The 22999-nt window shown below is 33.8% G+C and overlaps 1 protein-coding gene across 2 annotated transcripts in view; it reads left to right on the top strand.

The window, feature by feature from the left end:
* osy (oskyddad) overlaps window positions 1–22999 on the top strand; it is a 62472-nt gene that overhangs the window by 23286 nt on the left and 16187 nt on the right. For both annotated transcript variants that reach the window (XM_065369137.1, XM_065369136.1), the window contains exons 2-6: window positions 10584–10773; window positions 16375–16534; window positions 16669–16823; window positions 17588–17695; window positions 21848–21941. In XM_065369137.1, coding sequence (XP_065225209.1) covers window positions 10586–10773; window positions 16375–16534; window positions 16669–16823; window positions 17588–17695; window positions 21848–21941 — 705 coding nt within the window. In that variant the 5' untranslated portion in view covers window positions 10584–10585. The remainder of the gene's footprint in view (window positions 1–10583; window positions 10774–16374; window positions 16535–16668; window positions 16824–17587; window positions 17696–21847; window positions 21942–22999) is intronic.

Below are 22999 nucleotides of genomic sequence, written 5' to 3'. Positions count from 1 at the left end.
ACTCTTCTCAGTCTTGCTCATCATTCGAACATTTCGTCCCTCTAAGAAGTGCACACTTAATACATGAGTAATGAGTTTTTTCCATCGTGTTGTTCATTTACTTCTAAAACAATCAAACTTCGTTTTACGATAAATCACGCCGCGCCGATGGCCAATTGTAAAAAATGAATCTACCGAATGGTCAAATGAGCAAATTACCCTTTAAAAAAAAATTATCAGTCATGATGATCGTAATAATAATCAAGTTTATTATTATTTTGGACTTTGGAAAATCTTTACCAACTCTTTTAAGCACCAATCAACCATCTTCAGATCTCCACAACTAAGTATGCATACAAATCCTTGATGAAATTCCACAATAATACTTCAGTTTTGCAAAAAATTAAAAAGTTTATAAGCTTATTGAATTTTACGTGATTAAAATCCCATACAATTAATCGTGTTCAAATCATACGACGATCACACATATGGAAATGGAATCTTTATACGTGTCGAAACAAGGTGAAAAAAAAATGTCAATACATTGTTTATTTCTCACACTTGATACGCGCGAGCCTGTGGCGATGGCGGCGGCTTTAAAATTAAATCACTCCGCCGCCCCTCGCCCCACAGGCGGTCGCTGGTTTTCGTAATATTGACCATTTCACGAGTCTACCTACATACGTATAATATTGTCGGTTCATGAACACGCATTATGTAAACAATGAGTTGAAAAGAGAGAAAAAATATCGTATGTTATATACATACACGTTCTCATAAACTATGTGTACCGTACGTACGTACATAGAATGTACTTACTGTAAGTACTCGTAAGTCGTATTGTACCTTATGTGACGTCATATTAATAGAGTGGAACTAATATGCCTATATAATATGTTGTAATAATTCATTCTTCATACTGGCGCGTAAACAGGTTCAAGCATTATCAATGGTTCGGAATTCAGTGATAATAATTGAAGGATAAACGGTTCAAGTGTTAAGACTAGACTATAGGTAAAAGGACGGAGGAGGGAGTTGAGGACAAAACTGTTTTGAAACATGATATAAGAAAGCAGAGGTAGCCTCTCTCTATAGTATAAGTGATTCTGATGTGAATAATTTGAGGTCAACGTACACGAAAAATTCAGTCATACAGAGGGAGGAAGGGAAGGGTGAAGAAGAGTATTGATCAAAAGAACGACTCAAACATGTCGAGAATAAGCTGGGGGTTGATTTTTAGCTGCCCAAAAATAATTTCCTCATTTTCTGGAGTTGATGAAAATTTTTTTGGAAAAGTCGAAAATCACGTTGGAAGCTCCAGAATGACCAAACAATGAAAACCCTGAGGGAGATGGGCTCAAATAAATGAGGCAAGATGATTGGTAAATTTTTGATTTTTGACCATTTTCCTTATTGTAAAAATTTGGTCAAACCCCCACTCTTGAGGTGTCCCCTTCAGAATTGGTTCAAATGTGGATATACTTGTTAAACAGATCCATTATAACACACAACTTGATGCCCAACTTCATATTCACTCCTTCTGCAGCATGTACCTATTCAAAATTCTGGAGAAATTGAAAAATCACACTGGGGGGTTTGGAAGAGCTGGAAATAGTGAAATTTGGATTTGGGGAATTAGTATTAGTTTTAGGACCTATTTTGATCAAGTACATACTTTTTTTTTTTTTTTTTTTAAAACATTTAATTACTGCTGTTGTTGTAGTCTTGAACTGCCTGGTTTCTACCATTTCCAGTCCTTCGGGTCTCACTTATTCCTAATACGTCGATTTGTAATCTCCTAGCTTCCGTAATTACATTAGCAAGTTTTCCAATTTGATACAAAGTTCTTACCCAGTTGGGTGAAAATCTGCTCTTACGCGACATAAAAACTTGGGCAGGAGATTCAAAACTTTACGCCAATGCTTTTTCTGCCCATTAAACGGCGCATATTTTATTTACGCGTAAAAATCTGCCATTGATCAATATTCTTGAAAAAATTTTTGGCACCAGCGGGGATTGAACTCGAGTCCCCGGATCTGTGAGAGGAATCCTTGCTACCTACGCCACCACAGCACTTGGTAGAAGTGACTAAAGATTTATATATGTACTTACTAAGCTGAAACACACGCGCAAAATACCACATTTACGCGAGTTTTTCAGCAAATATGCGAATAAATACGCTACGAAATATTTGCGTAGCGTATTTTTGTGGCTGGTTTTTTCGATGTGCAAAAATACGCCACATAATTTAGAAGAGTAGCGGCTTTACGCGATAAAAATACACTACAAAATATTCTTGTGGCATGTTTATCAGTAGAAATTTTTTTCTGCTGCGCAGAAAATGTGACAACCTAAAAAGTCGCTTCAAATTACGCCCGTGAATTGAAGCGTGATTTTGAAAACTGTAAAATCTGCTGCATGGCAGCAGTTGAAAGTCGCGTTGAAGTATAAAACGCCAATTAAACTGCTCTTTACCATGTATTCATTGGCAGAAGGGCAGATTTTCACCCAACTGAGTACATTCCAGGTTGTGACGTTGATGTTGTTCCGCCTTATTTTGACTTTGCATATTCTTCGCACCCTATATCCAGCTGTCTTAGCGGATGAGGATCAGTCTGACAGAGACTTAGAGCCATTGCTAAATTAATGTCCATATAACTCTAGCAAGATGTAGTGCTGGTGGCTTCCCATTGCATTCCACCATGATTTTCTGTTGGGGTTTACTCCCTTAGCCAAATTTGCCAGTTTTTTGGCGCTGGTATTTGCCCTCTCATTCTGAAGCGATGCGCTTCCCTGGGGTTGGACTGAGTGAGTTCTTGGTGTTCTGCAGTTCTTATGCATTCTTGTTTGTAATCCGTATTTATGTAGAGGCTTGGCCTTCGGCTTCCCACTCCTCCCCACAGTGTTGCCGTTTTGGTCTCTCAGATTTATATGAAAAAAGATACAGAAATTCTGAAAAGATACGGTTTTTTGCCCATGTTTTGGTAGGGCTCAAGCTTTTAAGCAGTGGGCAAACCCAAATTTTTAGGCATGAAAACCCAAAATTAGAGGTAATTATCTGAAAACATTTTTCATGCTGTGCGATAATTTTAGAAAAAGGAAGGTAAATTTACAGCTCGAGCAAAGCGAGAGTGACAATTTTTCGAAAAAAATGGGTCCTAGAAACAAAAAAACGCCAAATTTTTATGGAGAAAAATCAAAAAATCCTTTATTTTTGTACTTTTTGGCGATTTTTGGCAAATTGGGTATAATGGAAATTATACTGAAATTTAATTACAGTGGAGTCTCGATAACTCGAAGCTGAAGGGAGAAAGAGTTGACTTCGAGTTATCGGCGTTTGAGTTATGGAAGTTTGTTTTTGGTACCTATATTTCGAGTTAGCAAAGTTTGAATTAGATGAATGTTGTTTTTTTTTTTTTTTTACCATGGAATGAAATGGAAACATGTATTATACCTGTGTATTTGAGTGAAATGTACATGTTAATGGACATGATGAATGTACTTATAAGTAACTCTGATGAGTTTGTATAAGAGGTTTGCATCAATGAGATTTGCATTTACAAGTTTTTTCAACAAGAAATTCGAGTTATAGAGGCAAAACGTTACCAATGTTCAACTTACATAGGTTTTTTCTATATTTTTCAAAAATTTTACTTCAAGTTATAGGAGGTTTTGGACTTTTTACTTTGAATTAAAGAAACGAATTTTGCATTGAGTCTTATGGGGAGTTGAAGGGAAACAGAATTTGCTTTGAGTTATCAGAGTTTTCGAGTTAACGGAGTTCGAGTTATTGAGACTCCACTGTATATGGAACATTATATGGTTTCTGATGGGAAACAGCAACACTGCCTCCCCACCATTCCACCAACTGGAGAATTCTGCTTTTGCCATGTTTATCAATTACAAGTCCATCAAACGGCAACATGTTACCAGCCTGCATGATGTGGACACGCAGAATACCCTGGGTGTTGTCTTCATCTTCTCATCTGTCCTCAAGGACTGACTCCTCTTGATGATCTGATCTACTACCAAGAGACTACCTCTAGTGACAACAACCTGCGCCCTCACGGGGCATTTAATTACCAAAAGCAGTCAATTTTGAATTTTCAAACATTTGCCAAAAATCAAAAAAATGAAGTTAGGTTGGTGAAAATTTGGTTTTGGGGGTTTTAGACCATGCTCTTTCCAAAAATCGCAGTCCTGTTCAAATCGGAGGCAGACAGTTCAAGAGGTTCCCTTACAAGATTGAATACATATGTACTTGAAGTCACAATGCCATGGCGCCTGAATTTTTTGACACCTCCCCTCTCCCTACCCCCAAAAACAGGAATATGTTCAACTATTTGATGTTATTGCAATTTGTGGAATAATTGTTCTTTTTGATTTTTTTTTTGTTTACCTACTTACTTATTAGACTCAAGTACCTACTTAGAAAAATGTACAATTATATCATATTATACATATGTTTTTGAAAAAAATTCTAGTGTCTCTAAAACATCCTACCGCGTTAAAATACTCTCTATTACCCTCCTCCCCTACCTATTCACCATTTAACACGGTGACCTGCAATCCTCACTTCCTGAAAATTAATTTAAAATCGTGTATTTAATACGAATTTTAATCTCGACAACAAAAAAATTTCGAACAAAAAATGACAGCAATGGTTTTCTATAGTAACAAAGCATTGCCCACGTGTAGTTAATTTATTTGAGTCGAAATGAATGTACATGAAAATATCACTTCTATTTTGAATATTCGTCTTTTATAATGTCATAATTTTACAAAGTTTATGGGTGGGTAGGTACTTATAAGACATGGAAAGTTTTACGAAATCTATGAATAAATGCAAAATACAATGTACGTAGATGATTTTTTTTTGTAAAAATCTCAAGGTCAAGTTAATTTTGTGGTGGGGCCAGAAAGGTCAGAGATTCTTTTAGGTTTGGATGATCTGAAGACATACCCGTAAGATAAGCCCCAATCAAATTTTATTGTTCGAGAGCTATTTAAAATTTCTGGAGAAATTTGAAAAAGGGCTGAGGTCCAAAAAAGTTGAATTGAGATTGTTTTCGACTCGAGTGATCGTGTAGGTAGACACTCGATCCTGACGATATCTTGTCGAAAAAATCACTCGTTATTTACTTACGTATATCTTCTGTAAAAATTTAATTTTTTCAATTTTCCCTAAAATTTAAAAATTATTAAAAATTCACTTTTGAATGGCCCCTTCTGGAATTTTGCAATAAAAAAAAGCTCAAAAATCGTCCTCGAAACAATTTTTTGTACTTTTGAAAATTTTTGAAAATTCGCCAAAAAATTTAAAAATAAACTTCAAGTCGTGAAGTTTTAGTTACGGGAGTTTGAATATTGATCTAGCTTGGTTTCATTCAAATTGAAGAATGCTAGTTCAAATTTCAAAAAATTTCCTTGTAAGATAAATACAAATCCAAAAGTATTTTCGATCGCAATTTTTTATTTTTCTCGGTTCCCTTGACCTATAAAAAGACGAAAAAATATAGAAAAATTTCAATTTCTCGAAAGATACGTTCGACAAATTCAATTTCCGATTAAATGACACGTCACAGTGACATATAATATAGTGAACTGTACCCATGTAGTAAAGATAGATGAAACCGATAAAGATATAATCAAGGTGAAACACCCATAGATGGTAAGAAAAGGACACTTTGTGTGTAACAAAATCGATGTAAACTTCTCCACCTTGAAAGCTCGCACGAGGGCTATCCAATCCAAAACTGAAAAACATTTCTATCAACAAATTCATTAGAAGAAACGAAAAGTCTAAAATCTGCAACCTTATCTACAAAAGATGCTACCCACTTATCCATAATATCTCTGTATGTAATCATCAAAAAGAACACTCATCAAACACGCAGATATTATACAAATTCACTTCACACCACGCAAAGCTAAAAAAAAAAAAAAACTCGCACAAGTTACATAATTTATCCACACGGTTCTAAATTTCTTGGTAAATATAGTCATCAAGCATCGAAACGCTACTTGTATTTTAACACCTCTCGCGAGTTAATTAAGAGAAAATATAATACAGCCTGATTGCATTTCTACAAAAGAATACCTATACCAACATATCACATGACTTACGAGACATTATATTTACGTATAGTGAGTATAGGCAGGCATGTAATTGTTGCATTGCATTCTTGTCACAGGCGATTTTTCGTGTCGATGTCGGCTTCATCATATTATGTTACCTTAATTACCTGCGTGTTTGAGAATGTGGTTGCATTTTTTTTTCTTTTCGTCTCTCACTCTTTCGTACACGCTACGGCTACACACACTTTACACCTTGTAGTATGCTTTTGGTACCAGTGTCTTGCATGTTTTGTAGTTTGTATGTACAAGTGATTATAAGGTCTTTCATAGGTGAAAGAATTCTCTCAGCTGATTAACGATAATAGAAGATTGTTTACAATCGTATAGCTCAGCTTTCATTCATTATTGTTATAGTCGTATATGATTTATGTATTTAAAGTAAAAGTTATCTACTCGTAGGTGTGTTCAATTAACAATCGTTCGACAATGCGTGAGGCAGCCGAAATTCCTATATCCATCTACAACTAACTGTCTTTTGTACAAATCTAGTTATCGTTCAGTCACACCAGGAAATATTAATAGTTCTCCATAACCGGGGGAGGGGAGGAGGGGGTTTAAAGCGATTTCGTACACGATTGAACGTTGATTTAAAACGCCCGAAGAGAAAAAAAAAGTCTGATGTCATTTTCAAAATAATTTCTCTTTCCCTACAGAACTTTCGTAACAATTATGCTGAAAAATTGTCCAGTATACTTGATGAAAAATAAAGTAGATCTTGTGCAGACATTTATGAAATATTCAATAATTGATTGATTTAGATTTTTTTCCATTTTAAATACCTACCACATTCTCGATTCACCTTCAAATTTTTCGACGTTGTTTTTTTCTCTTACCTATCTAAGTATATTAATTTATTTTCATGTCATATGTAATATGTAAGCACTCGAGTATATGAGTAACTATCCGACATATATTTTTAATTATGCAAAAAATTAAATAAATTTTTAATACATTAAAGCTTTCAGCATAGATATCGGGGGAGGAGGGAAATAATACATAATAAAACAGGTTGATAGAAACGTTTAAAAAAAACCGCACCGAACGAAGTTTACGTATTGAAGCGGCTAGAAAACCTTGAGAATTTTACTTGGACAGAAGTAGGTAATGTACGTACATGCCACAGAATGGCAAAAAATTGATTTTATGCTACACGAGGAATTATACTTAGTTGTTTGATTCAGACCATTCGAACTTCGGGACTAATTATTTAATTATTGTTTTTTATTATAAACAGTTTCATTTGACCTTAAACCTCTGTCATCTAGTCGGGGAGCCCGCATAAGGATCTATTACACCCCCCCATCCGTCGATTCTCCAGGACAACTTTTTTTCTTGAAGGGGAAGTACTGAGGAACATTTCTAGCCCTTGTCCTAAAAAAAAAGGTCGCCATACTTACAAAATGGCGGCCATTATTAGATTAATTTCAAGTGCTGAAGTGACTTTTCCGATTTTTGGTGAATTTTTGAAAATCAAATTTAGGCCAAAAATGAGGGGAAAAATCAAAATTTCACCAAATTGACTATAAAAGCTGAAATTTGGGATATACCCTGTTTTCGACATGCCAAATCGATTGGAAACTGTTCCAAACCGTTTTGAGCAGTTCTGGAGCCTCTAGCAGATTTTTGAAACCCGAAATTCTCACAAAATTTCATCAAATGGAGTTAGAAAGCCGAAATTTACTCCGCAACTGATGTCTTTTGGAGCCTCCAGCGACTTTTTGAAAATTACTGGAGCCTCCGGTAGATTTTTGAAACTTGAAATTCCCCCAAAATTTCATCAAACGGAGATGGAAAGCAGAAATTTACTCTGCACTTCAATTTTAACATCCTCTGAAGACAACTTCAGGTGGGTTCAAGTCATTTTGGAGCCTCCAGCGACTTTTTGAAAATTACTGGAGTGTCCGCCAGATTTTTGAAACTTGAAATTCCCACAACATTTTATCAAATGGAGTTAGGTAAGCTGAAATTTACTTCGCAAACTAATTTCAACAGGATATGAATGAAGTCCACTGCATGGTGGTTTCAAATGGTTTTGAAGCTTCCAGCTACTTTTTGGAAATTTCAATTTACCAAAAACGCCATACAACCTTTCAAAAAGTCGCTGGAGGCTCCAAAACGACATGAAATCCATCTGCAGTCGACTTCGTAGTGGATTGAAATTAGTTTGCAGAATGAATTTCGGCTTTCCATCTCCATTTGATGAAATTTTTTGGAAATTTCAAGTTTCAAAAATCTACTGGAGGCACCAGTAATTTTCAAAAAGTCGCTGGAGGCTCCAAAACGACTTAAAATCCATCTGTAGTTGACTTCGTAGATGAAATTTTATTGGAATTTCGAGTTCTAAAAATCTGCTGGAGGCTCCAGAACTGCTGAAAACGGGTTGAAACAGTTTCCAATCGATTTGGCATGTCGAAAATAGGGTATATCCCAAATTTCAGCTTTCTTGGTCAATTTGGTAAAATTTTGATTTTCCCCCTCATTTTTGGCCTAAATTTGATATTCAAAAATTCACCAAAAATCGAAAAAGCCACATTAGCACTTGAAATTTCGACAGGTGATAAATTTTTGCCTGATCTTTCAATCTATCTTTGTACGGTTCAAAAAATTTCGTGCAAGTGCTATGTTGGAACGCAAAATCTGCGATTTCGGCTGACCTGTCAAGCAAAATGGCCACTTTTTTTTGAGTACATGGGCTAGAAATGTGCCTTAGGGCTTCTCCTTCAAGAAAAAAGTTGTACTGGAGGATCGACGGAGGGGTGCAATAGATCCTTACGCGGGCTCTCCGACTATTTCTTTTTTCGAAATTGAAATTTCTAAAAAAAAATAATCATTTAACTGTTAGAGTTGTAAAAGAAAAAAAAAGTAAACTTCTCGCATAAAAAGTATCGTTATATGCCTCTCGAAATACAAATTTTCAAGTGTTTTCGCCCTCACTTGAGCCTGATTCTCTTTTCTTTTTCAAAATTAACATCCTAAAAAAAACTATTTCAAATTCTAAAATTTTAAAATCCAAAAAAAAACTCCTTGCATAAAAAACATTGGTTTTATTTCTTGCAAAATACAAATTTTTAAAAGTTTTCGTTCTTACTTCGCTCAGGCCTGTCCTCTTTTTTTCAAAATATGCTTTCTGAAAGAACACCATCTTTTTTGGGCCTCTCGAAATCAAATTTTGAAAAGCTTTCGCTCTTGCTTCGTTCGGACCAATTTGCTTCTTAATTTAAAATGAAAAAATTCAAATTTGAGCCCTTAAAAATCCAAAACAGATAATGAAAATGTATTCAAATCATATGCATATGATAGGTATCAATTGGCAAAATCGATATTTTTTCCTTATATCAGTTGGAAAATTTCCAGTCATTACCCCCTCCCCCTCCCCCTTTTCAAAAAACCTCTGGGTCCGCATTGGCTCTCGAGGCCCTGTGCTTCGGTTATTTGGAAAGATGACTTCGGCTGCTTCAAAAGTCAAAGAATATTAGATGATTGAATCATACATAATATTTCTTTTTTGGGAGCATGTTAGTTCTTATAAGTTTTTTTTTCAAAATCTTTCTTTTTTCAGTTTTTGCAGCAATTTTTCGATATTTTTGAAATTTCCTTCCACAAAAATAGCCCTGGGTACGTCTGTAACACCTTCTGACTGGTTGTGCGAAATCTACATCGCTTGGGTCAATTTGGGGTACCTTAAGTTCAAAAATATGGGGAAAATCAATTTTTTCCCACCTCGAATAAATCGGAGATGACCAAAATTTAATCTCTTTTCAACATTCATTGATCGAGTAAAATTTTCAATCACAAAACCATTAAATTTAGACAGGTATATGTCTACCCATGTATGTACTTTCAACAACGAAAATTTTCTTACTGACTTCGAAGTCAATCTCTCTAATAATACTTCTACATATTAGACTACCTACCTATTAAAAAAAATCTATCGTACGTACTTATAAAAAGTACGCGTTGTTTTAATTGTTGATAATTTCCTCGACTATAACGGCGGCATCAGCATTGATTGCTCTACGCGAGTATACCTATCTATACGATAGAAAAACCAGTTTGTCTCTTCCATTAGTCGTCCACCTTTAAATTGTTTATATTTTGTCATTTTCATAGAATACACGTTTCGCAAGGCTACGTAATCATAACATACGCGATAATTGTTAGAAAAGTACAAGTAAAGTACATTGTTTTTATATTTTTTCCTCTTCTAATTCACGTACTTGAAAATTTCGCTTATACATTTACCTACAACAACGTATAGGTACATCGTCTCATATTTTGTGTACACTTTGTAATTTGTATCATAAATAAACATATTAGATTCGTTCTAAAATACACAACGTAGTCAATACACTTACTTAATTGCCATGATTTGCATCAGTTTACGTTAATTTATTGCAGAAGTAATATTCGTTTCGTGTATGCTTATTGCTTATAGTATCGTGTGTTTTTCTGTATGTTAAACGTAGGTATGCGAGAAGCTGACAACTCGATTCAGCTGACCGAAAAAAGGGCCAGGTTTCACGCCCAACAATCGACAGTATGGACCAGGAGGCAGCAAGCCGTCTGCGTACGCAGGGCGTACAAAAAATACGGAGAAAAAAGAAGTCCCAATGTTATCCTTGACGGGCTTAACATGACCGTATCGAAAGGCTGCATGTAAGTATCCATTAGACTACTTTATCGACTCTCCTTATCCTACTATACTCGTACTCATCACTTTTGAATTAATGGTCGCGTGTTGAAATTTAATTTGTAAGTAGCTAAGCTGTATGTAAAAGTACCTAAACACACGAACGAGCAAGATAAGACGGTAATTCGACCATTCCTGTATCTATTTAATGACCTTTTGTTTTTGTTGCCATTGTCGGTTGATGTAGTTGTCTATGTAACAAGTGACCAGCGTAGGTATTATTCCGCGTGCGGTTTTTTTTTGTCTTTTTACGTACATACGAACCTACTTGTCCACTTAATTGAAATATAATACGCCGTAAATATTATACTCGTCTTACGTACTCGTATGTGGTTGGGTTTCCGTTCGAATTCTCATGGAAAAGTACCGAGAAGATAAAAAATAATACATGGAATGAATGGGAGAAGATGAAATATGGACGAAATCGGTATTGTTGGTATCATAGTACGAAATTTGGAATACCCAATACCCGGTACGAGTAGATAACTCATTAGTATAGAGTTGTAGAGAGAATTGCATTCGATAAACGAGTAAGTAACCACAATTTGGCCATTACGATTAAATCGATGCAGATGAAATCACCTTCTTCGAAAAAAACACAGATCATTATGTTAACGATTTCGCATCATTTAAAGGGACCTTAAACCTGAACAATTTGTTTAATGCTTCAATTAGGAACAGCATTTCTCATAAATGTGAAGCTCGATCGAAATGAACCTAATGGTAAATTGTGAGGTAATTTAACCTTAGATTACTTTTTGATAGGGGTACATCTTTCTTTAGATCCGTCTTTTCTGTGATTTCAAAAAAAAAAACACGTCATTTCACATCGGGTAAGTGATTTTTCCACGATCCGAAATAAACAAGTATATTCTCGAAGACCTTGATTATCTGTTTGAAAAAAAAACAATCTTTATTCTGAATTAAAATTAAATTAATTTTCATGATCCATTTTTTAGAAGACGCCCTCCCCCTCCCAAAAAAACAATCAGCTAAGCTGTAAGGTGTGTTCACCTGAATGAAATCCAAAAAATGAAAAATAAAATCCAAAACTCTGAAAATTAGGTGTAAAAAAAATGAATTAAAAATAGATAATAACATTGAAAATTTTCAACATTAAATCAAAAACTAAAAACTGAATTGCAGAAAACCAACATTGAAATCGAAAACTGGGAATAAAATTAAAAACTGAAAATGAAATCATGAAATCGAAAATGGAGTTGAAAATTCTGAAAATCAAAGCAAAGCCTGAAAATAGAATCAAAAATTGAAATTGAAACCAAAAATTCGAAAAAAATACAAATTAAAGACTAGAATTAAAATATTGAAAATAAAAATTTTAAATTCTGATACTTACATAAAAAAAAAACTTGAAAAATGAAATCAGAAATCGAAAATGAAATTGAAAAATCTGAAAATTGGATCAAAAATTGAAACTGAAATTAAAATAGAAAATAAAACCGAAAGATCAGGAAAAATAATTGAAAACTGAAAATCAAATGGAAAATTCTGAAACTTCAATCAAAAAATTATATATAATCGAAAAATGAGAGTAAAACTTAAAACTTTAAAAATGAAGTGAGAGGTAAATACCTTTGAAAATGAAATCAAAAATTAAAAATAAAATGAAAAACTAAAATTGAAATTGAAAACTGGAAATTAAACTTAAACTAAAAATCAAAATTAGAAATTGGAAATTCTGAAAATTAGATCAAAAACTGAAAATAAAATCGTAAAAATCACAGATTATCCAACATTTTATAACTCATTTCTTCCTGCTTTCTTTTTTTTTTTTTGGTACTCAAAAATGAACCATTAACGAATCATTCTTCAAATATTTTTCAAACGAATCTCGTTCAAAACTGGTCCAAATGCCAAACATAGGAACTGATTTTTCGAATTCCATCTCTGAGAACGATGAGTTGATTATTTGAATCATTCGCAAATTACTCAATCGTTTCCAATATCGGTGCAAAAACAAGATACAGAAGGCTGAAATGACCCCCCCCCCCACAATTTTTCGATGCAAGTATTTTTAAAAATATTTTTCCTGGTGGAAAATTTTATGCTCTATAATTTTGCCATTTTTCAATTTTTCAGAGTACCTACCGTTTTTCATTTCTCAAAAATCCATTTTTACAATAATCTGTTTTTTTTTTCAAATTTTTTATATCAGAAAATCGTTTTTTTTGGTAGGGGGATTTGAAATTTTGTAAAAAGAAAGTGAAAAGAAACCGAATTTGAGCTGAAATTAGTACCTTAGTTCATCTTCAAACAATTCCTTATGACAAAAAATTACACTTTTCTTCTTCTCATCTTCCCACTATAAAAAATCAATTTGAAAAAAATAAAAAAAAATGGTAGAACATTGACAAAATGTTCAATTAGTGAAGAGCAATTCCTTTTTTTTCAGGAATATCATTCTGCTTTGTTTTTGAAATATTTTTATCGGAAGTGAAAAAGTTCAACTTGAATCAATCATTCAAGACGAAAATTTTTCAATTCTTCTCATTTCTGTACCACATGAAATCAATTTTACATGATAAGGGTATGTGAAAAAATTGAAAAAAAAAAAAACGAAATTCCAGAGTGTAAAATTTTTAACACTCTACGGGAGAAAAATTCTTAGATCTACAATTGGAGACGTCATAACAAAAAGGGGTATATATGACACATATGTCCTTTTTGAGACGAATCCATATTGTTATTTTTCAGACCTTCCTCTATCATATGAGACCATCCCCACTTCACAAAGTCGAAAAACCAGTGAGATATCTCCATTTTAAAACTGCGAAGTCGATTAAAAATTCACTTTTTCAGAGATAATGGGTTACTCATGGTCGATTTTGTGTTGTCAACCATTATTTACCTAGTTTAAATCCGAAAATTTGCTCAAAAACATTTTTAAATCAATAAAAAAAATTGTCCAAAAAAACTTGTCTGTTTTGTTTTTTTTTTTTACTCAACTTCGCGATATTTTTTCAGAGATAATAGGTTACTCATATGGTCGATTTTGTGTTATCAACCATTATTTACCTGGTTTAAATCCAAAAATTTGCTCAAAAACATTTTTAAATCAAAAAAAAAATTGGCCAATTTTTCGCTTCAAAAAGGACATATAATTCGAAATGTTTGAGCGCTTACCGCTAACACACAGTTTCCTCCAGACTGATGGTGCATAGCATTTCATATAATAGATAGTGGGAAAATAAGATAAAATCGTCACCATGTTCAAATATGCACATTTCTAAACTTCACAAGCACTCAAACTTTCAAACAGTTTTTTCTCAAAATACAACTTTCACACATATGTCCTTTTTGCTATGACGTCTTCAATTTTATTTCATTTAATTTTTTTTCGTTATTTCAAATGAATTTTTCTAAAAAAACCGATTTTTCAGTTCAAATAATTTTTAAAAAATTCAAAATTTCAATTTTATTCCCATTAAAATTGATATTTTGTTGTCGAATCAAAGGGGGTCCTACGAAAAATAAAAAAATACAGCATAAAGTTTCATATCAGCAGACTGTTGATCATTTTTCCCAGAAAGGTTGTTTTTTGAGACACGTTATTGAGCTGAATTGTGTGAAAAATTTGCATTTTCTCTCACAGAAGAATCAAAGTTACCACAAAAAAGAGAACAAAAATGAAGGGAAATAAAATTGTAGAGCAAAAAAGTTCCTCGTCTGAAGAGTATGGATAGATTTTTATTTTCCAAGATGGGTCGTTTTTGAGATATTATTTCGATCAAAAATTGAAAAGCTCAATTTCATTGGACAATTATTCGTCAAAATGGAATCTCAAAATTTTAATACCTGAGGGGAAAATCACTCTCCTCTTACCATACATCACGTCCAACAAAATTTCATTTTTTTTTATGATGTTAAGTTCCTCTGTTTCGACGATTATCGAGAAAAATTTACGACTTTTATCAAGAGACACCCTGAAAATAATCTGGAAATCATTTCAAAGATTCGTAATAATAAAAAATTAAGAAAATTACTTCAAATTGCTGAAAAATGGTTGGAAGAGTTGAATAAATATTCAAATGAGAAAATGAAAAAATTAATAAAACAATTATCAAGTACTTAAGTATCGTGAAAATCTTGTAATATACACAAGTAAAAATAAAACTGCTTAAAAAAGTCGATGAAATTTTCATAAAATTGGTATAAGTACAGATTGAAAAAATTCAGCACTGTCTCAAGAATCTCAAAATTTTGAGAACATCACAATTTGATCGTAAAAAATAACATTTTCAAAAATGAAAACAATTTTCCATTCAGAACGAATATTTTGGCTGCAGGCCAGTCTCGTGGAAATATTTTTGAAATCGTTGCCAAGAGATACACACGAGAAAGATGGTCAATCACACTTAATTGGAACTAAACTTGAAATTCATGTTTCAAACGATTCATTCGCGAACGTTGAAAAAATTCCATAAACACAAACGATTATTTTCCAACACTAATATGAGTAGAATGAGTAGAGCGATTATGTAACCGAGCAGTTCTCCAGTACACTTGACTGATTCATTCAACTCAATTCAATCTCCAACTTTACAGGTGACTTTTCAAATAATAATTCAAAAACATTTTCAATTTTGAAAAAAAAAATTGAACAAAGTTTCAAAATTTTCCCCATTTTTTTCGAAAAAAAAATCATTTTTACACAATCAATTGAACTCTGATCATACTCCCTCTCCACTTCACCCCCTCCCAACCCTTAGAAATTCATCGAAACCACACATACCAGAAAAAAACCAAATCAAATACCATTCTATAAAATCTAAACACAAGTTCCATGACAGAAAAAAACCACCAATAGTCCAACACATCACACAAATTCCTGAAATCGACCTTGAAATTTTTATCTATAACACTGGCACTTCTACATACACACGATGCTACCGCAGCAAAAGAAAGAAGAAAAAAAAACTCGTATAAAACAAGACTCTCGTCGGTATAATTACGATTCAACTATAAATGTTGTGATTCACCATGCCCTTCATCTACGTCTATCTAGTAGTCGTCGGTGGTGGTTATCTATGGCACATATGAGCACCTCAATGAATGTGCTCGAACTCAACAGGTTACCTATAAGTATTTTCTGGCGATTTTTTGCTTCAAAAAAGATTTATGCAATGAACCAGTTCGGCAGTTATTACGTTTGCGGTATTACGAAGAATATTATTATAGGTATCTACAAGTAACTATAATATATAAACTGAAATCGATGTTAAAACCTTTTTCAAGGCTGGTACGAACGTACTACCGCCATAAGTCCTATGTCAGTAACACACGTGCTGTTATACCTTCCCAAATTATATTTCTCATTTATTAATATTGTAAAATCGACCGCCGAAAAAAGGTACATGATTTTCCACCTCATCAAATTAATCTCGAACGGAAACACATTTATGGACAGTAATATAAAACCGGAGCTAGATAATTAACCAGAATGACTCATTGGGAAAACAAAACCCCATATACGAAAAGTCATCGTGAAACTAGAATAGAACATTTGCTTCAACTCCAGATCATCTAATTTTCTCTATTTTTTACAGATACGGTTTACTCGGAGCTAGTGGCTGTGGCAAGACGACCTTACTAAGCTGCATCGTAGGCAGGAGAAGATTAAACGCTGGAGAAATATGGGTCCTAGGAGGAAAACCAGGATCTGCTGGAAGTGGTGTTCCAGGACCTCGTATAGGGTACATGCCTCAAGTACGTATATATCTCAATTCTCTCATTGCCAATCGATCTGTCTGTCTGTGAATCTCGACTATCTAAGCAAATAAAATCCGTTGGGAATTCTCATCTCACACGACATGATTTTAATGATACCGTTTCTCTCGTAGGAAGTGGCATTGAATAAAGAATTCACTATTCGTGAATCGTTGTACTATTTCGGCTGGATTAATGGCATGTCAACTAAAGAAATCAATCCAAAGGTCGACTTCTTAATTAACTTTTTAATGTTACCGTCTGCCGATAGATACGTAAAAGTTCTCAGGTGAGTGGAATCTAATTACGAATAGAGATCCTATGTAGTCCTACGATGTGTGTAATGCTACTCGATGGCCAATTCCAATGAATTCGTTTACACTCGATCAGGGTTAATAGCGTGCGAAACAAAATCTCGATGAGGTTATACTATTACGAGTATTTTCAGAATTAGACGCATACATAAAATAAAACACCCGGAAAATGCCATTTCATGGCTTTAAATACCTATACTCGTCTATAAAAAATAATAATAAGTAACTAATAATAATATATGTAGGTAATAAGTAGACAACTAAGCACCTAAAATGTAGGTTAATCGATGCCATATTTTGTTTATTATACATTCAATGTCGTATACCTATACCACTCTATACGAATGTATTTGAGATAGACCGATTCCAAATAGGAGAAAATTTCGTCATCAAGGGTATCTTCTTCTACTAGATATCTAATTTTTTTACCCATCTTCTGTTGAAATTCGCACCGTACACTCGTATAATCTATCGATTAATTTATTTAGTAGGTAGGTATCGAAAAACAGGTAGATACCTACTTTCTTCCTGTACTTAATTGAAAATCTATTAAAATGAATCGAATTTCTAATCATCGATTGGCATCTACGTAAACTATTATACTAGATAGAGATATGTACTGGAAATCCTCGAGTTCATTCAACTGTTAAATATAAATGGGATTGGGAATATATCGATAGGTTAATTCGCTAGTACGTAGAATGTTTCGTAATGATGGAATATTTTATCGTGTTTCCAGCGGTGGCCAGCAACGAAGAGTATCTCTGGCTTGTGCTTTGTTACATGAACCTGAACTATTAATTTTGGACGAGCCTACAGTAGGAGTAGATCCAGTTTTGAGACAGAGGTAGGTACACGCATGTTTTTTTCATTTTTTATATCGTATACTTATGAGCAGCAGGTATCAGAAAGTGAAAAGAAGAAAAGGAGAGGAATGATATCGAATTACTTAGCCCAATGCAAAAGATTTGTTTAGAAAATCTTTTTAAAAAAAATTCATTCAAAAGGATTTATGTCATTGGACAGAAAATTTTTTGGCAGAGATAAAAAAAATGAAATACCAACAAAAAAATACACCATCATTGTGAAAAAATTTTAAACGCTGATTTTCATATTTTTTCACATTTTTGGTGAATTTTCAAATGCTCGAAGATTCCTTTATTCTCATGAAGAAAAATCAAAATTTTATCCCGTTGAGAAAGCCCTTCTCGCCCTTCCACCCTCCTCCTACCCTCCCCCTTCCTCCCAAATCAATTTGCTCGCACTTCTTTTAAGACATCCTGCCTCCAGCGGCTTGTTGAATTTTTCAATTTTTGAAAAGTCGATAAAAATGGCCTTTGGATGAATCAATGGCACAAATTTTTGATACTGGACCAAAATTCATCCGTTAATTAGTACAGTATCCTTACCATAGTCAACTTTCAAAGGCTGTTCCAAAAAAATTAGACAAATTTCAGCATGGATTGGCAACACTGCGCACAATCTGAGCCTCTGGGCTTCATTAAAAATGAAAATTTAGCTTAATAAACAACACTTTGTATTTTTATAATTATTTAATTGGTCGATAATTTGACCCTCTGCACCCTTCTCTCTCACCCTACCTCATATGGAAGTATTTTGAGAACTGTCTAAAATGCAAACTGAAAAAAAATCAAAAGAGGAAGGGAGATAGGGGCGTGAAAAAAATTCAAAATCGATGTAGTCAATTTGGATTTTCAAAACTACACCGACCATTTATTTTTGATAAAAACGTAATGAATCATCACTTTTGAAAATTTTAGAACTGGACAGACCAAAATTTTCCTCATTTGGGAATCAGTTTGCACCACTAGACAGAGCAAAGAAACCGCCCCTCCCCCACCCTTCCACCAGACCCTGAACTTGAAAGATGATGAAATGATTTTCCAAGAATGAAATCACTTGAAAAAATGTACCAAGGAACAATTTTTTGACAAATTCGTTCACTGTTTACTAGTTCCTCCAGAACAGGCCCAAGGAATGGTGGTGAAGAGTATGAGGGGAAGAAGGGAAGAAGAATTTGACCCGACTCAAATTTCCTGAAGCATCCAAAAAAAAAAAGGATAATCATCAATCGTAAACGTACACGAATTTTCGAATAAAAAAAAAATGAAAAGAATTACCCGGGAAAAGAAAGGAAGGGTGAAATCACAAACTTTGCAAATTTTTCAATACCTTTGAAAATTTTTCAGTATACTTTTCCAAAAAAAATTGTAAGCTCTTCGCTGGAATTAGAATTTTTATGTATGTAAATCCTGAGATGAATTTTATTTTTAAAGAGGTATTTTCTTTCCTTCCCCCTCCCGTTTTCTCTGTTTTTCTAAATCACCAATGATGAAACCTTTTATTTATCATATCGTAGGGGAAATTTTTCAATCAAAACAAAAAAATTGAACACATTTTCTCAAATTTTGAAAATTTTTGTATTTTAAAGAGGAGGGGAAAAGTAGAAGGCTGTTTTTGGCTATTTTCTCAGTCCAGCTCAATTTTAATCTGAGCAAATCGTTCACAAACCATGAACGATCTTTGCCAGGAGCTAACTCACATCAAAAAAATATACAAAACGGTGTTCAAAAAATTTGCAAAATCAGAGTCGAAAGTTCTCGACATTTTTCTCATCAATTTTCCAGTTTTATAAACCTCATTTTCCTCCTCTCTCCTTCCCCTTCCCCCCTTGAAAAAAAATCATGTTTTTTCGTAGATAAAAAAAATATATTACGATAAAATCATTGAAACAAATTCATTCGTCATTTTATCCAGTTTTATTTTGGCACACTTTCTCCACTTTTTATGATTCTTGAGCAAACTTCTCAACTCAAAATTTGAATTTCTGAACTTTTTCACGTCTTTATCGACCGAAGAGCTTTCCAATGGATCAACTGACTCGAATTGAAAGTTCAGTCATTCGAAAACGATTCGGGAAGAACCAATTCATCACTTGATGATTCATTCGCAAACGATTAAATGGGCAGGTTTATTTGAAGTACTCACATTTTCAGGTTCATGGGAAAAGTCGTTCAAAAAAAAAATTGATCAGTTGATGAAAATAACAGTTTGTTGAGGAATTTTTTTTTTGAAATGAATCGTTCGTTCGCTAATTACACTAGGCAACGGCATGCTTGTGTTCGGGTTGAAAATGGGCTTAATCGATAGTTTAGACCCTAAAACAAAAAACAGAGTGGGATTTTTCAATTTGAATTGTTTTTGTGGTCAGGAGAGATGATCAAAGTTTCAAAAATGGCCGTTTTTGCCCTATTTCGCGAGTTTCTGGCGACACCAGTATTGTTTTTCGAAAAAAACCAAGGTCATATTCGGATTCTACGCACTTTTTTAAGTAAACATCTTTCCCGGATTTTCGATTTTCGAAGTTTCAAGCGCATACGGACGATTTTTGTTTGTAACATATTTTAAAACTCGGAGCGCGCGACGCTGGCGTTACTCCACGATGTAACCGTGGCGCGGAACCGTGTTCGCGCGGGCGAGGCTCTCGTGCAGTAAAAATCTCGTGTTACAAACGAAAATCTTCCGTATGCGCTTGAATGTTCGAAAATCAAAAATCCGGGAAAGATGTTTACTTAAAAAAGTGCGTAGAATCCGAATATGATCTTGGTTTTTTTCGAAAAACAATACTGGTGTCGCCAGAAACTCGCGAAATAGGGCAAAAACGGCCATTTTTGAAACTTTGATCATCTCTCCTGACCACAAAAACAATTCAAATTGAAAAATCCCACTCTGTTTTTTGTTTTAGGGTCTAAACTATCGATTAAGCCCATTTTCAACCCGAACACACGAAAAAAGTCAAAAATTGTTGCCTAGTGTTATTGGTCAACTTCGTACGTATCAACTCAAACAAAATCGTTGAAAAATTTAAAAAAAACAACATTTCGCACAAAAAAATGCATTTTTTGATTTATTCAGAAAATTTACCAAAATGATTCCTTCGTTAGCGAACGATTTTTACTCAAATTTAAATTTTCAAAAATACAATATAATATTGAAAGAAAAATTATGTCTCTTACTGAAAATTTCAGATTAATTTAGTCGTTTACAAACGAACTATTCTTGACATTCATTCATTTGATTTTCAACAAATTCGATAAATGCATCAAAGGAAGAGTGCAGGAAGTGATACATACCTTTTTTATATTTTGAAGAGATACTCAAAATTCTGAGATTTTTTAGTTACTGTGAAAGAACTGTACGATGATAAATCAGTGAAAAAATTAATTCGTGATCACTATCGCAGAAAGAGATAAGAGAAGGAAAGTCCTACGATAAAGGAAAAGGGGGAAATTGTCAATTTGTTCACAAATGATCCATCTGAATCATTTGAAAATTTACCTCGGTATATTCTCAGTCAAAAATATTAAATTTTCAATGAAATCATTCGGGAAATGATCAGCTGGAATAAAAGAATACCTTTTGCAGCAAAGTCATTCTCGAATGATTCGTCCCAAATCCTATTCAACTATTCAAATAGAATTGAAGAGCTCTATTCCAAAGTGGGTTAAGTCATTTTTTCCTCCAAAAAATGCGTTTAGTGTTTTCGATGCTGAAATTTGTTCTGTTTCCAAAAGTCGGTGCAACTTTCCTTTCTTTGGACATAGAACAATTACTTGTAGAAAAATTTACTTTGAAAAATCGATGACTTAACCCACTTTTGAAGTAAAAATCTCCGTAAAACGTGCCTTTTTTTAAAATGACTTGACCCACTTTGGAATAGAGCTCTTCAATTCTAAACTATATAAATTGGTAGCTTTTTTTCAATTTTCTCCCCTTCTACTCAAAAACCAAACAGAACGACTCTCTAATCTCACTTTGCATTTCAGAAAATCATTTACAAATTCTCTTCTTCTCCCACACAATTTAAAAATATTCTTCACCCTTGTCCATTCTCTCCGCTTCAGCTGCTCAATAACTCTGCCCTGATTGTTTTAATCCTATGATTATATAAATCGATAATTAATTTTTTTTTACACAGCATTTGGGACCATTTAGTGAAAATAACGAAAGACGGAGGCACTACTGTCATCATTACCACTCATTACATCGACGAAACGCGCCAAGCTCATATGGTAAGTGTTAAAATAATTTATGTTTAATTTGACACTCGCGAATGAGTGGCTTGAAGGCTCGTACAATGAGTCGACAATATTTGCTCAATGAAACACGCTCAATAGGTCATCAACCAGGTGTACTAATTTTAGTTCATCTTGTATTTTTGTTTTTGATCGATCTAATTATGGAGAATGTTTTCCGGAAGTGTCGGTTTAACCTAAGTAGAAAAAAGTAGGAAATACAATAAGAGAAAAAATTTTCAAAATTGAGTTTTCTGGGTTGATTTTTTTCAATCTCATCACTTATTTGAAAATCTTTTTTAAAAAAATGACGTAGGTATGCATCACACTCGAAAAATTCTTCATGTTGATTTCAAAATACCACAAAATTGTCATTGTAATTTAATTACCAACATCAACAGTAGTAGCTGTTTTTTTTTTATCTCTCTCCAAATAATGACAAGAATTCGGGTACTCTGCAACTCGAACACACTTTCGTTGCTCGTTTCATTGTACGAGTAAATTAAATTAAATACGTAATACGGTACCACTAAATACCTATTTCATTCCGAATCCTACACAATAATTTCGATTACAAAAATAACCTCACCCATAAAAAACCACAGTTGAAATTAGATCAAAATTTCGCAACTCTCGTGGGAAAATTTATACTTTCCAATAAAACAATAGGTGCCATACGACGCATTGGAACAATATTGAATATTTTCCAACTGTTCGCATGATTTATAGTTCACATTGTACCGCTACATTTTACTTACCTACTCGTATTTTGATGCACGCGCCTCGATCACGTCCCTCTATAAGGTCGACCAAGGCGAAGGCACACGAATTACGAGTAAGTACATAAATCGTTTACTTACCTACGAGTATGTTTTATTCGTAATAATCGAGTCGTTTCTTTTATCATTCGGAGCTGTTCCGCGTCGGAAAATTAACGACTTGGAAATATCGAAAGAGTTGAGCAAAAAAAACAAACCTGTTGACGAGGCGTGACAAGTATCATAATTAATACTAATGCATTGTAAAGAGCAGCCACTCGGTGTACCTACATATTT

The sequence above is a fragment of the Planococcus citri genome, chromosome 5 (genome assembly GCF_950023065.1).
Source record: "Planococcus citri chromosome 5, ihPlaCitr1.1, whole genome shotgun sequence".
In the NCBI taxonomy this organism is placed as follows: domain Eukaryota; kingdom Metazoa; phylum Arthropoda; class Insecta; order Hemiptera; family Pseudococcidae; genus Planococcus; species Planococcus citri.
Note: the sequence above shows the minus strand (reverse complement) of the source record. Positions and strands in the feature narration are given on the sequence as shown.